The 13,604-nt window shown below is 39.8% G+C and overlaps 1 protein-coding gene across 30 annotated transcripts in view; it reads right to left on the reverse strand.

The window, feature by feature from the left end:
- The window catches only part of RBFOX1 (RNA binding fox-1 homolog 1), a 1,973,933-nt gene that overhangs the window by 530,589 nt on the left and 1,429,740 nt on the right, over positions 1-13,604 (reverse strand). The window contains exon 1 of one of the 30 annotated variants that reach the window (XM_070231104.1): positions 11,750-12,455. The exons of 25 other annotated variants lie outside the window; for them this stretch is intronic. In XM_070231104.1, the coding sequence (XP_070087205.1) occupies positions 11,750-11,767 (18 nt within the window). In that variant the 5' untranslated portion in view covers positions 11,768-12,455. Of the gene's footprint in view, positions 1-11,749; positions 12,456-13,604 lie in introns of those variants that run through there. 4 more of the 30 variants (XM_070231076.1, XM_070231094.1, XM_070231108.1 and 1 more) reach the window with 4 other exon arrangements.

A 13,604-nucleotide genomic window follows, 5' to 3' on the forward strand; every position in this document is an offset into this window, starting at 1 on the left:
ATATTCTATGATCACCAGTACCACTACTCTGGAATGTAACTCAGAGATTTCTTGCCATCGCGTACGAGTATTAATTTTGTCCTGAATTCCCTCCTACCTTCATGAATAGTACATTCTTCATGCACAATGGCACATGATAAATTTCTCCACGCTAAAGAAGAGCTGGCGCAGAACTGCCTTAGTTTCTATCTGTGTCGTGCTGGTGTAGAAAGAATAAATTCCCAGCCATGGGAATGGGTCCTACACAGGCCAATGTCGGCATACACTATCTTAATACTGGACACACAACTGAAGGCATCATTTGTTCTCCAAAAAATACTGTATCATGAGATATTGGTTTTTATTCTCTTCCTAATGAAAACTTGAGAAAATATTTCATATATTTAAATAACTTAGTATCAGATACCCTTGTCCATAATATTTTTTCCTGTGCCAATGATTATTTCCTTTGGAAATAACCCTTTGTCAGGTCATAAAGTACAGCCTCTCTCTTTTCAAAAAATATTTATACTTGCAAACTCACCTCAAAAGAGGTTTAGCAGCTTAGATTTCTACCAAAATTGTATGAGACTGAGTATTTTCAAACTCCAGCAAGCTATTAGTATACTATCCTTTTAAATATTTTTCTCCACTTGACAATATATTTGTCTTAGTTTGCATTTATTTGACACTGGGGAGGATGAACACAATGTCCTATATTTATGTCCCTTTTAATCTTCCTGTCTGAATGATCTGTTCACTCTCTTCTGCCCACTTTGTACATTTTTAAGTTGTTATTGTTCATTTCATTAATATTTGTCAGGATATATGTTAAAATTAAAAAGTAAAAAACCTAATGTCCAACAATAAGAAAATGCGTAAGAAAACGTTGGTACATCCCAATGCTAAAAAATGTTACCAACTTTAAAAACTCTTATTTTCAAAAAACTGTAGTAACAGAAAGTATTTCTAAAATAATTTGTATGAAAATATATTTCCATTATGTTACCAACTTGGAGGGAAAAGGATATCCAAGTAAATTCAGAAATATTGATATTTTAAAAGATGGAGAAATATATCAACATACTAACAGTGGTGACCAATAGGTTCAGGGGATTAATGTTCTTATTCTTATTTCAATTCACATTTCCATTTTTTTAACATCCAAATATTATTTTTATTTTCATACAGAAAGTAATCATTATTCTATTTAAAAGACTTTTCATGGGTATTTTCTTCTGCCCATTTTTCAGAACACTGCTACCAGAATTCAATTAATTCCTTTAGAGCCCCAATTTAAAAACCACTTTCATTTTCTATTTTCTTTTCTTTTCATCCCTTTCTGAAGCTTTTTTTCCTCCACTTGAGAGTTTTATTTAGTAAAAGGAAAGAAAAGAGCATGAAGTCTCACCTTTCAGACTCGGCACTAAAAATGGTCCTGTCATTTCATCCTTATGCCTCTTCAGGTATCACCCCCACTTTAAAGAGAGGTTAATAAAATGCCCAAGGTCACGCAGTAAGAACGTGGTACACAGTGTGTTTGAACCCATGCCTGGCTGCCACCAAACCCCTCTGTCTTTGAACCATTGCCCACTGTGGCTAGATGGAGGGCTCACCCCTGCACTGTGCACACCCACCCTCATCCTTCACCTACACACATGCAGAAGAGGTTGTTTGTCACAATAATAATGGTAATAGTGGTTATAATTAACTTTTACCAAACACCTACTACCAGCCACGTACTATTCTATGTACTTTTCCTGCAATACATCATTTGATCTTCACCACAACTTTTTGAGAAAAACACTAAGCAATGGTGATGTGCAAAACATTAAACAAGCAAGATAGTTTGGGCAGACCCACCAGAAGGAAGCAGCAATTAATCTAAAAGGCTGTTGGCCATAAGCACCTGGTGTGGAGCTCACCGATACCAGCTGAGTAGCAACCTCATGAACTACTATTAGCCCCATTCTAAAGATGGAGAAACTGAGGGTTACATGCAGATGATTGTGGAAGGGCTTGATTTTGAATACATTTCTGCCTCACTGCAAAGTCCATGATCTTAACCACTGCAGTGTCCTATATTCTCATAAGAAACATGTTAACACATTGTATATATTTGAGGGTGCCTATGTGAGTGTGTGCATGTGTGTGTGCAAAATTCCTTTTCTTTCATAAAATATGCTCCCTCCTTTTTATTGAAGTATTATTGACATACCACATTATGTTAGTTTCAGGTGTAGAACACAGTGTGATATTTACAAACATCACCAACTGATCATCACGGTAAGTCTGGTTACCATCTGTCCCCCGGTGAAGTTGCTACAATATTATTGACTATGTTCCCCGTGCTATATATTATATCCCCATGGCTTATTTATTTTATAACAAATAAATAAAGTTGTTACCTTTGTCTTAATTTTACAAATGAAAGCACGGCATAAGAGTTTTTGCTCCTTTCATTGATTTAAAACATTGAGGGTGTCAGGGAAAATGTGAAGTCATCATGCCTATGGAAAAAAAAATCGCTCCCTCCCTTCTGACTCTCAGTCCTCCGTTAACTAACTGTGTTCCTGTTCTCATTTGTAGCACTTGTCTCTTTGATTAGCCTTTTAATTTAGCACATTAACAACACTCTCTGTACTTGAATACTCCATCACTGAGCTCATTTGAGTCAAATGCCCTTGAAGATACTTGAAATTCCTAACAACACTCACTATTATTAAACTGTTTTGTATTTCTGATCGTCAACCAAAAGTGCTCCGTGACTGGGCAGAGGGGGCCATCGTGTAAAGCGCTGGGATTTATTCAAGGATTTCCCATCCCTTTGCCCCGCGGCTCTGCAGGAGACCTCAGAGTTTCAGTACATTTCAATTTCTCTTTTTTTTTAAGTTTATCCTTTATTCCTCTCCTCGCTCATCAGAGTTTTTTGGTAAATAAGCACGAGAAGCCTGCTGATTCAGCACACGTAAAGGAGTCATTGTAGAAGTCTGAGCCTTGGGTTTCTTTGAAAATATGGATCAGAGCTGGATGTAGAGAGGCGGTGGTTTTAGTGCTTATGTGTACTTGCCTTTTATGAATGAGAGCAAAGTCAAATTGATTGGAATTTGGTTATTTGTAGCAGATGGAGAGGTGCTTAAAATCCTAGGAGATAAATGACTGCTCGGTTCTGTAACACTTCTCAATCAAAATAGAGAAAAAAAGAAGTTCACTCTCTTACTCTTCTCTCCCACTTTGGCTAGGGTCTCTCTCCCTTGCTTTACTTCTAGGATGTTGCACGAAGGATGTGGATCTCTGATAGGGGGCGGAGTGCAATTCAGCGCTCACCCAACACGGAGGGCCTGGTTCCTGCCCACCTCAGAACTCTCTCTCTGGCCATGCTCCCTTGCACTCTGAGCTTTTGCCAACCTGGCCTTCTGGAACTTCCTTGAACACAATGTCTTCCTCACCCCCACCTCTACCTAGCAGCTTCGCCCCTGCTAGCAGACTCCTAGCCCTCAGGTCCCAGCTGAGAAGACTCCTTCTTGGAAAAGTCTTCCCTGATGTCACATTCCTAACCCCCCTCCTATTATTCTATTAAACAAGCACCCTGTCTGTTTCTGTCTTAGATCTCATTGCAAGCTGTAATTATAATGTGTATTTATTTGCATCAGGGGCATCTGTTGTTTTTACCTAACTGGCATTCATTTCTCCTTCTGGTAACAGCTCTTTAATATTTCCTGGGAAGCCACCTCTCCTCTACTCTCAACTCATGTGTTTTTGGAGCTGAGCCTACTCTCGGGCTCCAAACAGTGAGTATTTTATCCAAGCATGGACACTCAGTCTCAGGAGTTGGTTCCAGGTGGGTAGGAGACCCAATCCAGGTGCAACAGAATTGGCCTTAGAACTTTTCTTGGAACCTGCTACTTCTTGGATGAGTGTGGTTGATCCAATGGGCTGCTATCATAGTGGATGTCAGCTTGGAACCATGAGAGGCCACGTTAGCCACATTGTGGGGAGAACACAAGGAAAGTGGGTCTGAGAAACTGAGTCTATCGTCCCAAAGACATGGCTTGACTACCTGCGTCCACCTGGCCTTGAAAGTCTATCTTTAACTTCTCAGATATGTGAGTCCATATATTCTCCTCTGAACACAACTTAGTTCTGTAACCATGAGTCTTAGCTAAAGCCCTTTATTTACTGGTTTCGCTCCTTCACTACCACTCTTGCTTTGTTTTGCTGTGTTTTGTTTTATCTGTCTCCTCAACTACATATAGGTTACATGAGGACTGGACCATTTCATGCTCCCTGGGTCCCCAACTCTCAGTACACACAATGTCCAACACACTTGGAAACTCTCAGTAATTATTTTTGAAAAAATAAATGGATTAAAAAACAAATTCCTATTTGTCTGGTGATGCACCGAGATCTTGTGAACATGACCATCATCAATAAACATACTTTGACCACCCATTTGGTGTGTATCATGACATCCAAGGACAGAGGAGGCTCAAGCACAGCCTCATGTGAAAGGACTCACAACGTAATTCACAGACGTAAAAAAGATACAGCCAAATATAAGAAAGCAAGCAAGTCCACATTGCTGATAAAAATTTAGCCAAATTTTCATTTTGTCGTGGGTTCTATTAAGACAGAATATTGGAGCCAGAACAAATTATGAACTTTGTCAATAAAATATAAACAGATTTTCAAATAACGGAATTGCAAGTCACTCTTTAGTAGGAAAAAGATTATTCTGCAATGAACATTTGTCTTTGATTTACTGGAAAATTGAAGTCTGTTCCTTAGGTATTAAGAGAGTGGGGCAAATCAAAAAGCAGATAAACCAAACGTTATCCATGGCAAGCTGTTTAAGTGTAAGCAGAGAGCTCTCTTTGTCTGTCTTTCTGTCTCAATCTCTCTCTCAACATACGCACACACACACTCTTTTATATTCTGCACTTATCTAAGGCCATCTCCCGTCTCAGTCATACCACCTAATCCACTGGAAAGACATTGGAGTGGGATGAACAATATATCAATAATAAAAACTGCAAAAGCAATACAGAAATCCCCACATCAAGGTACCTAGGAGTGTCAATCCAATATATAAAATTTGAAAGTCTGACTCTCAGCGATAAAACCACGGGGAACAAGAGATTCAGAAGGCAAAGACAGCCATGGTGCATTCTATGCAATCCCGCTTGAAATTGCATTAAATTTCCCCCAATCATCTCCAAATCTTCCTCTTCCTACACCTTCATCTCCTTCCCAATTATTTTCTTGAATTTCCACTTAAGATGTCTTCAGGTAATAAATGGAAAGCACAATGTGCATTTCTCTCTCTATTTGTCCTAAAAGCTTCATGTTCCTTAGTTGTCAAAACAATGCTATACTGCTTCCCGAAATTATCTTGTTGGTATTGGATATCAATTTTTCAATTTGTTCTTCTCTGAATGGGGACGCAAGGTTTATACAGAAACTAATTTGCTTATGTCGTTCAAACCTGCGTCGTTTGATCAAGTGTTTGACTGAGGTTTGTGAAATTTTCTAAAGGTATGTGAAACACCACTCAAAATGTAAAATGAAGAACAGAAGGAAAGCTTCCCATTAAGTCAGCTTTTTACGATTCTTCACAGCTAAAGAACTTGCAGAGTTGGCCAACAACTACATTTAAAACTTACACATAAAGCCTCCATAACACTTTTCTATTAATACTCAAGGTCTTGCCTTAAAAAATATATCAGGAAGGAATACAAACCTAGTGCCTAGAATTTCCTACTGAGAGAAAGTATTGGCCCATTTTTTAATTTTGTTTCCTTCGATGCAATGCTATGTATTTGCTGCCCTATATAGTTGAACCATTATTTTTGCAAGAATCTTTAGACACAAGAATTCAATGAGTTTAGTGTCATGATTAGATTGGAAAGAAAAATGGATGGGGCTCTACGATACAAATCACTTTACAGACAAAGAGGAATGTGCATGTAAACAGAATTTCAGAAAAATACAAAAAAAGTACCGATCAATTTACATCAATGGCTTCTGGGTGCTCAGGCGGAAAATAACGTATTACTCCCTCTGCCAGAGAGAGTGTGCAGTGAGTAGAGGCCATGAATGGTTAAGCCAGAGGGGGGAAAGATGTAAGTCATAAATGAGCTCCCATTCATTGAATTTCAGTCCATCCAATTTCCCTCTCATCAACTGGAAGGTTGGGTTGCTCATGAAGGCCTGAAGAGTATCTGAACTAATGGGTACCTCTGACTTAAAGAGGCTGGGAAACTAGTCCTCTGCAAAGGTTTAAAAACATCTTTAGGCAACATTACAGATGTTCCCTTGCTGGAATGCAGAAGAGGAGGTGTGCTGGGTTTGGAGGAAGAGAATGTTGGTTGGAGTGTTTGAGAGAACAAAGTGTGTTTGGGGCTCTGAGCTGCCCCAGGTGATGTAGAGACAATAGAGGGGATTTCAACAGAATTGCAGTCAGGAAAGCTAAGAGATGAGTAAGGATGAGCATCTTCATCACAGTAACCAGACTTACTGGGTCCACCATCTCAGCTCCTAATCAAGATATACGGTGACCAGTATGGGTGCTAAATGAACTTGCCAGGTCAATAGAAATGAATTTCTGAATCAGAATTCCTTAGAGGAAAAGGAGTCTTCTTTGTATTCCTGAGGCATTACCACAAAGCAGTCCAGTTGTAGAAAACATAGAAATTCTCAGCTTTGGGTTGAAGCACTGAAATCTTTCTCCCCACAACAAAATACATGTTTTCTTTGGTTGCCACCTGCAATCTCTAGCACGAGTTTCCACAAAAAGAACCTTTCAATTAATGGGTCAACTAACCTGGAAAAAATAAACCATGCTCGGGCCTCCTGTGCACCAAAGCAGAAATAGGAATCACACTGAAAAGGAGGGTGTGCTAGGGTTGGATATGGCGAAGGTGAGCAAAGATCTGAAGCAGGAACAAAAAATGAGCAAATCTGTGCATTGTGGTCAACAGGTGATTAATAGTAACAATCAAGCGTCCATTTTCAGCACTTCCTAACTCTCAGCATGTCTTTTACTTAAGTGTGTATTCCCCAGGGCCCAGTATAATGACTGGCATACAGTTTGTGCTCAATAAAGGTTTAATAAATAATCAACAAACTGAACGCATATATGCTTAATGAATATATTATCATGCTAGGTACTAGGGAAGATTTTTATAATCAGGAACAGCTGACAAGTAAAGAATTGGTTAAATTATGAAATATCCATACACTGGCTCAGCACCTATTCCAGCATAAGAGATGCTGTTGTGGAAAATAGTTCATGGCACAAAATGTTGAGTGATAAAAGCAGGTTACAAAACAGTAAGTTTTAAAACCATATGATCTCATCTTTTCAAACAGAATATTCCCTTCTCATAGGGTTTCTTTTTTTCCTTCTTCACATTTCAACGTATCTGAACCTGAGATGTGTTCTACAATTGATATGGCTTTTTAATGTGGTAGCATTTTGGCTGCCACACACACACACAGCAGAAATAAACAACAAACCCTCTTAATAATTCAATGGCCTTATAATCCTTATAATCAATGTTGCTTCCAAATTGCGAAAATAAACGTGTGTGCATATATGTGTGTGTGTTGGAAAAATATAAGAAATTACCTAGTGTTAATATTTAGGTATATCTCTTAGGAGCTAGAAGAGTTAGTGCTATTTATTTTCTTCTGGTTGACTAATTTTGCTACAAAGGACTCTTGTATTGTTTGTTTGAACTAAAGAAGGAAGGCAAATGTTAAAATAAAAGAAAGGGATGTTGTTTCTGCCCTAAAGGAGTTTAAATTAAACTGGCATGATGACCCTAGAACATAAAACAACTATAGTCTATATCTATAATTTATGCATCATCTCTGATCTATCTAGAATCTATAAATCAGGGAATCCATAGTCAGTTTATAACCCAGTGTTAGAATGCAGAGCATAGAGCAGGAAAAGCTTCAGGCATTCAGGACAGAAAATGGAGATTTCAGAGGAGGTTCCCCAAATACCCAGAATGGGATAAAAATGCAGAAGACAGGCTGCAGGTAGGTTCAGCTACTTCTTAAGTTTTCTAGGAGCAGGCTGAGAATGGAATATTCTGGTTGGTGGAGTTTCTGCCAAGGGTAATGCACAATGGGAGATACAGGACTCCAAGGATCCTGTGGAAAGGATGATGGGTTTTTAGTTATTCCTTTTCTTAAAGAGATTGAAGTACATGGGCAAAAGCAGAGATGCTGCCGAGTGGGGCGACTGTCTCTCCCCTGTCCTTACAGCACTCGGAAATTCCCTACTTGTTGCTCTTCTCCACCCATTTTAAGCCTAGATATGTATGTCTAAAACTCTGTTTCTAAAAAAATAGGGGAAAATGATAAAATAATAAGAAAGTTAAAAGAAAAATGGCAGTATTTTAACTACAAGTAACAAGAAGAGAGGAAGAGTGCTCCTGGTACACAAAATAATACATTTGAGTAGAAATAATAAAATAGAAATGGTTCTCTGTTTTAAGAGAGAAAAGAAGTAAAGAGAAATGAAAAGGTTTCCAAGTCAAAAAAGAACACCCACGGCAGTGGAGTGTAAGTTGGGGACCATTGGGTCCAGGACCTAAGGGATTAGGGATAATGGTATCTTATCTCTGAATTAGACGAGCAAGTGTCAGATGCCAGCTTGTTCTGCCCAGCCCTGGGAAGACACAGCTCAAATGTATTCCAAGAAAGGCTAACACTGGTGAAATTAAAAAACTACAGTCAAGTTGGAGGCTGTGCTGGCCAAAAGGGCTTTATAGGGCAAGTAAAAGCTAAAATGACTTCCTTGCTTTTTCTGGAAGTCCCCAGGAGACGCTGTTTCTCTCCTCCCCTGTACCTGAGTTTGGTGAATCAACACTGCCCAGGAGTGAGCAACCAGGCTAGAGACCTCAACAATCTTTTCCCTTTACACCGACCTGTCCTCACCCAGGGGAAATAAAGCACACTGAAAACTACCAACCTTATTTTTTTATATAGGAAAAACTTAAGGAAATTTAAGGAAAGGATACACAAATGTTAGATGGCGCTGAAAGATTTCAATGTTGCACGTCTGCAATTATATTATCAGACTGGCTTACAGGAGCTACACTGTGTTTTTAATTAGTACTGTTCCAAAGCATTCCATTGCCTTTCTCATCCTGAGAAGACAGTCTCGATACACTAAAATGACTGAGTGGGCACAGAGGGAAAGAACGAAGATTCTACCCCACCTGCTCCCACACCTCCCCCAGAGAAAAAGTTTTCCATCTTAATAAAAATATACTCCACTGAAAGCATGTACCATTAACACAGGTAGGTGCATATAAAGAGCCTACTTAACAAATTTAAGAAACAATGACAGGAATAAACTGACTGCGGAATCTGTTTTACTGTATCTCCATGTCTCTTCATTTTCATTTTTAAATCCATGAGAGAGCAGCAAACACTATTTTCATACATGGATATAGCTAAGACTCATTTTCCTAAAGCAAGACGAGCTCTTAAAAGAGATATCAGCCACATTTAGAGTATCTTTATTTACAGACTAGAAGGCAACAGCAGAGCCTCTGCATTAAAAAAGAAGAAAAGAATGGAAAAACCCTCCAACCTCACAGCGTTAATGCTAGCTTGCTAATTCGTATCACCTCAAACGGCACGGATCCAGCTGTTCCCATTTAAAGTCCTGCCATATTTTGAATGCAGAACAAAAGATCTGAATTAAGGATGTAAATAGAATAATTGAGCATGGGGCAAGAAGGTAGTAACCATTTTTCAATTTGATAAATGCAGTTAATAAAAACATGTAGCCCCGAAAAGCATCGGTCAGAAGGAGGAAAATAAGAATTGAAGGACGCAGCTTTTACAAGTGGAGGACTAATTCCTAGGAATCAGGTTAGCGAGTTTTGAGGACCTGGAAGAAGGCCTGGGACACAGGATGCTTTTCTCCCTGCTTTGAGTTGCAAACACGATGTGTGTAAGAGCCAGCAAACTTCATAAATAAAATCAAGGACGCCACTTAGCAACTCAGAGAAAAAGTGTGACCAGTAAACTGTTAGTCACTTCAGCCTAAAGGAATTGAAATTTGTTTACAATTAGCCAGAATCCACTCACCAAATAAAAACCGAAAGAGACTCCTTTCCCCGAAACACTAGCATAGTTATTTCCTTAATGACTGATACCGTGATCCCACGTGACAAGTCTTCTTAGTGCTCAAAAATCAACATTTGTAAACATTCAAAATTTTAATGGTTTCAAACTCCTCTGTCAAAAATAAATGGTTTGAAAATTCAGTGTTTTTAGGTAACACTATCTCTATTAAGTTGAAGCTAAGTTTATGCTTTTTAGTGATTTTAGATTTCTAAACACCTCTTTAATGACAGGCAAGTTTAAAGTGGAAACTTATCCTAAGAGGACAACAAAATAATAACAGAGACTGTCCCCAACTGGCAGAATTCATTGTATTGAATTGTGCAAAAATAAGCCGGGTGGAAATGGATCTAAAGCCACTACAAAGGAAAATGGCCAAAAGAAAAGAGGGGGAAAAAGGAAAAAAAAAAGTCTAAATTGCAAAGCTCACTGAGGGGTAAGGCAGGCTGAGATACCAGCAGAGGTCAAAGAACCGACATGATTAACAAAGAATTCGACAAAGATGCTTTCTACGTAACAGCAAACACAAGTTCATGGATCAGAGTTGAACTAGAAGAGTGATTGGAGGGAGAAGAATAAAAAGGTTTTTCTAAGTATGCTGAACAACGAAAACCAGCAATGATGATGATGCTGACGAAACAGACAGGTAGGGTTTTACCTTGCAAAGGCCTCCCTCCCTTGGAAAAGCAGAGGACACCCCATCTTTAACATGAAATCTCAGAGCTAGGTCTATGGTTACTGGGGTGATAAATGCACACCGGTCCTTCAGTGGCCAAACTAAACTAGGACATATATTTGCACGCCCTCCCCCAACATGATTAAGGAATTTTTCTAAGCCTTTCATGCCAGATTACTATTTTTAAAATTTTCAACAGTTAAATATAATTCATAACGACAGGTTCCCACTTCAACGTTTTTATTTTAATGCCATCTCCTGGAAAAAACAAACCAGCCAATAACTACACGATATTTATCAGTAAGCCACAACAAGTGCACAGAAATCCACCTTTTGCAAGAGCGATCTTGTAAAATACACGCACACAACACACACCTGGTTAAGGCAAATAAAACACGCTACTCGCGTCTACCACACTCAGCCCGAAAATGACAAATAAGTAGTCACTTGTGAGAGTAAACAAAACAAAACAAAGCCAACAAACAAAAAAAGCCACCACGACTCAGAACGGTTCCTTCTTGGTAATTAGACGAAACCCCGCACAGCTACAAGTGATGCAGAAATTTGCTTCATGCCTGCAACCTGCTTTTCCAGACCTTTTATTTATTTATTTTTTCTGAATTCACCATCACAGTGTTTCAAAGAAAAAAAGAAAGCCGTGCATTCCCTCGCACATTTTTTTGTTTGTTTGTTTCCTTTTTGCAACTGAAAATAAAATTGCAGCTTAATGCTAATGAACCAGGTCTAGCTTAACTCCCACTGGAAACGCAAGCACATGTACTGGAGCAGTGCGCGATTATCCTGCCACAAGCATAATCACCTTACACAAAATGCGATTACTCTGGGCTGCAATCTTTATCCCCGAAGTCAATTTATTAATCAGAGAGAAAGAGAGAGAGGGAGAGAGAGAGGAAGAGAGAGAGAGAGAGACAGACTACCTACCCACAAATACATCATCATCTTGAAAGAGAAACCAAGGGCTCTCTGTCAGCCAACAGAAGTCTCCTTACTTCACCAGAGTATCTGGAAGAAAAACTGAAACCAGTAGGGTAGAAAATCTTGCCTTTTCCTGTTAAGTCCTTAGAGTCCCTCTTGCTTCCTTACAACAAGGTTTGGTGTGCTTGTTTATGAGTTTATGAGGACAGCATCCCTTCAGTGGCACTGTGTGTGATGTGGCTTGCTTCAGGCTGCCTCTCTCTCTCTCTCTCTCTCTCTCTCTTCTTTTCCTTCCTAACTCTTGCCTTTCCTCTCTTTCCTGTCAAGGCTGCTTAGGTAACAAATTCTTGGTGTGGCTGCTTAATGAGCAAATCCAGACACTTTAGGCAGCCAGCAACAGTGGCAGAAACAAACCCCGTGGACACTGGTAGTATTAATAATAACAGCGATGGTGTAACCATAAACAGGCGGGCGCTACACCGTTTCCTGATGGCTGGAGGGAGGTTCACGGAAGTCCCCACTGGTGGAATTTACAGGAAGGCGGCCGCTCCTCTTGAGGCAAGCGCATCTAACTCTGGGAGGCCAGCATCTGAGAAATGTTTTTAAAAACTCAAAGTCAAGCTCCAGCCGCAGAGAAAGGAACATGTGCAGCAACCGGCTTCCCCTTTATCTCTTTAAATGTACTTCAGAGAAAAGCAGCATCCAGTCGGTCAAGGCCTCCCCAGACTCATTGCTCTTTATACCACACGGCTCAGCACACTTGTCTACAGCCATCTACCGACTCCGCCGTGTCATTGCGGGCTCAGAGGCTGCCTGCTGCCTGCGCTGCGGCTGCTGCTTGCCCATCGCTGTGCAGGGGCAGCCGTTTCCCGTGCAGGGCTCTCAGCCCGGGTGTGTACCGGGAAGTAAGAAGGGAAGGGGGATGGGCCATTGAGGCTTCTGTGCCAATTCAGCAAATCAAAAACAAAACCAAACCCCACCAACTAAACTCAGCAAATGGAAAGCCTCAAAATGACTTGCTAGCACAAATGTTTCGCCTTCCTAACCTACGGATGGAGATTATACACATGCCTTCGTTAGGAGACCAGATGTGTGTGTGTGTGTGTGTGTATGTGTGTGAGTGTGCATGTGTTTCTTCTGCTTTCTCCCTCATCCTTTGCAATTGCAGACCTGGGCAATTTTGTAGTGTGCATAAAACTTGATCATTTCGACAGGCTCTCCCTACAAAAATCCACAGGGTTGGATGCACAGCTAAGACTTGCTGAAATTATCCAAATTTTTTTACTCCCCTGAATCAGTTCTCCTTTATTAGTTGTTCTTTTTAATCCATTTTAAATTGTATACTTTATCTTGAAAATTATCTCCATTACTGAAATACGTCGTGAACAAGAGGATGGGGAATGCAATTTGCTCAGCATATTAATTGATGCAGTGCTCAATTATTGATATATGGACAAAGGAGGAATTAATATTAAAATACATCTTGTACATTAGGGGAGAGAGAGAAAAAAATGATCTCTTGCTCAGGTCTGAGTTTTGACCATTAGTTATATGTTTACACATGACACAGAGAAACTGCCTGACTGAACCCCTAGTGATTTACATTTCTACCTAAAACTGCACAAGGCAAAATGTCACCTAAATAATGAAAATGCATTAGCTAAATTGTGGAATCATCTGCAGCCCTGAGCAGGTGACAAGGGACCTGTTAAAATAGCCCATAGATAGTTCCATCAAGATGCATAATGGCCAAGCAGTTTGGGGAGAACCAATGCCAAGCCATGCCATTAAACAAACAGTGATGGAGAGAGATCCTCAGAGCTGGTTACGTCTGAGTGGCAACAAAATAACCACACAGCCA

Source organism: Equus caballus, chromosome 13 (assembly GCF_041296265.1).
Source record: "Equus caballus isolate H_3958 breed thoroughbred chromosome 13, TB-T2T, whole genome shotgun sequence".
In the NCBI taxonomy this organism is placed as follows: domain Eukaryota; kingdom Metazoa; phylum Chordata; class Mammalia; order Perissodactyla; family Equidae; genus Equus; species Equus caballus.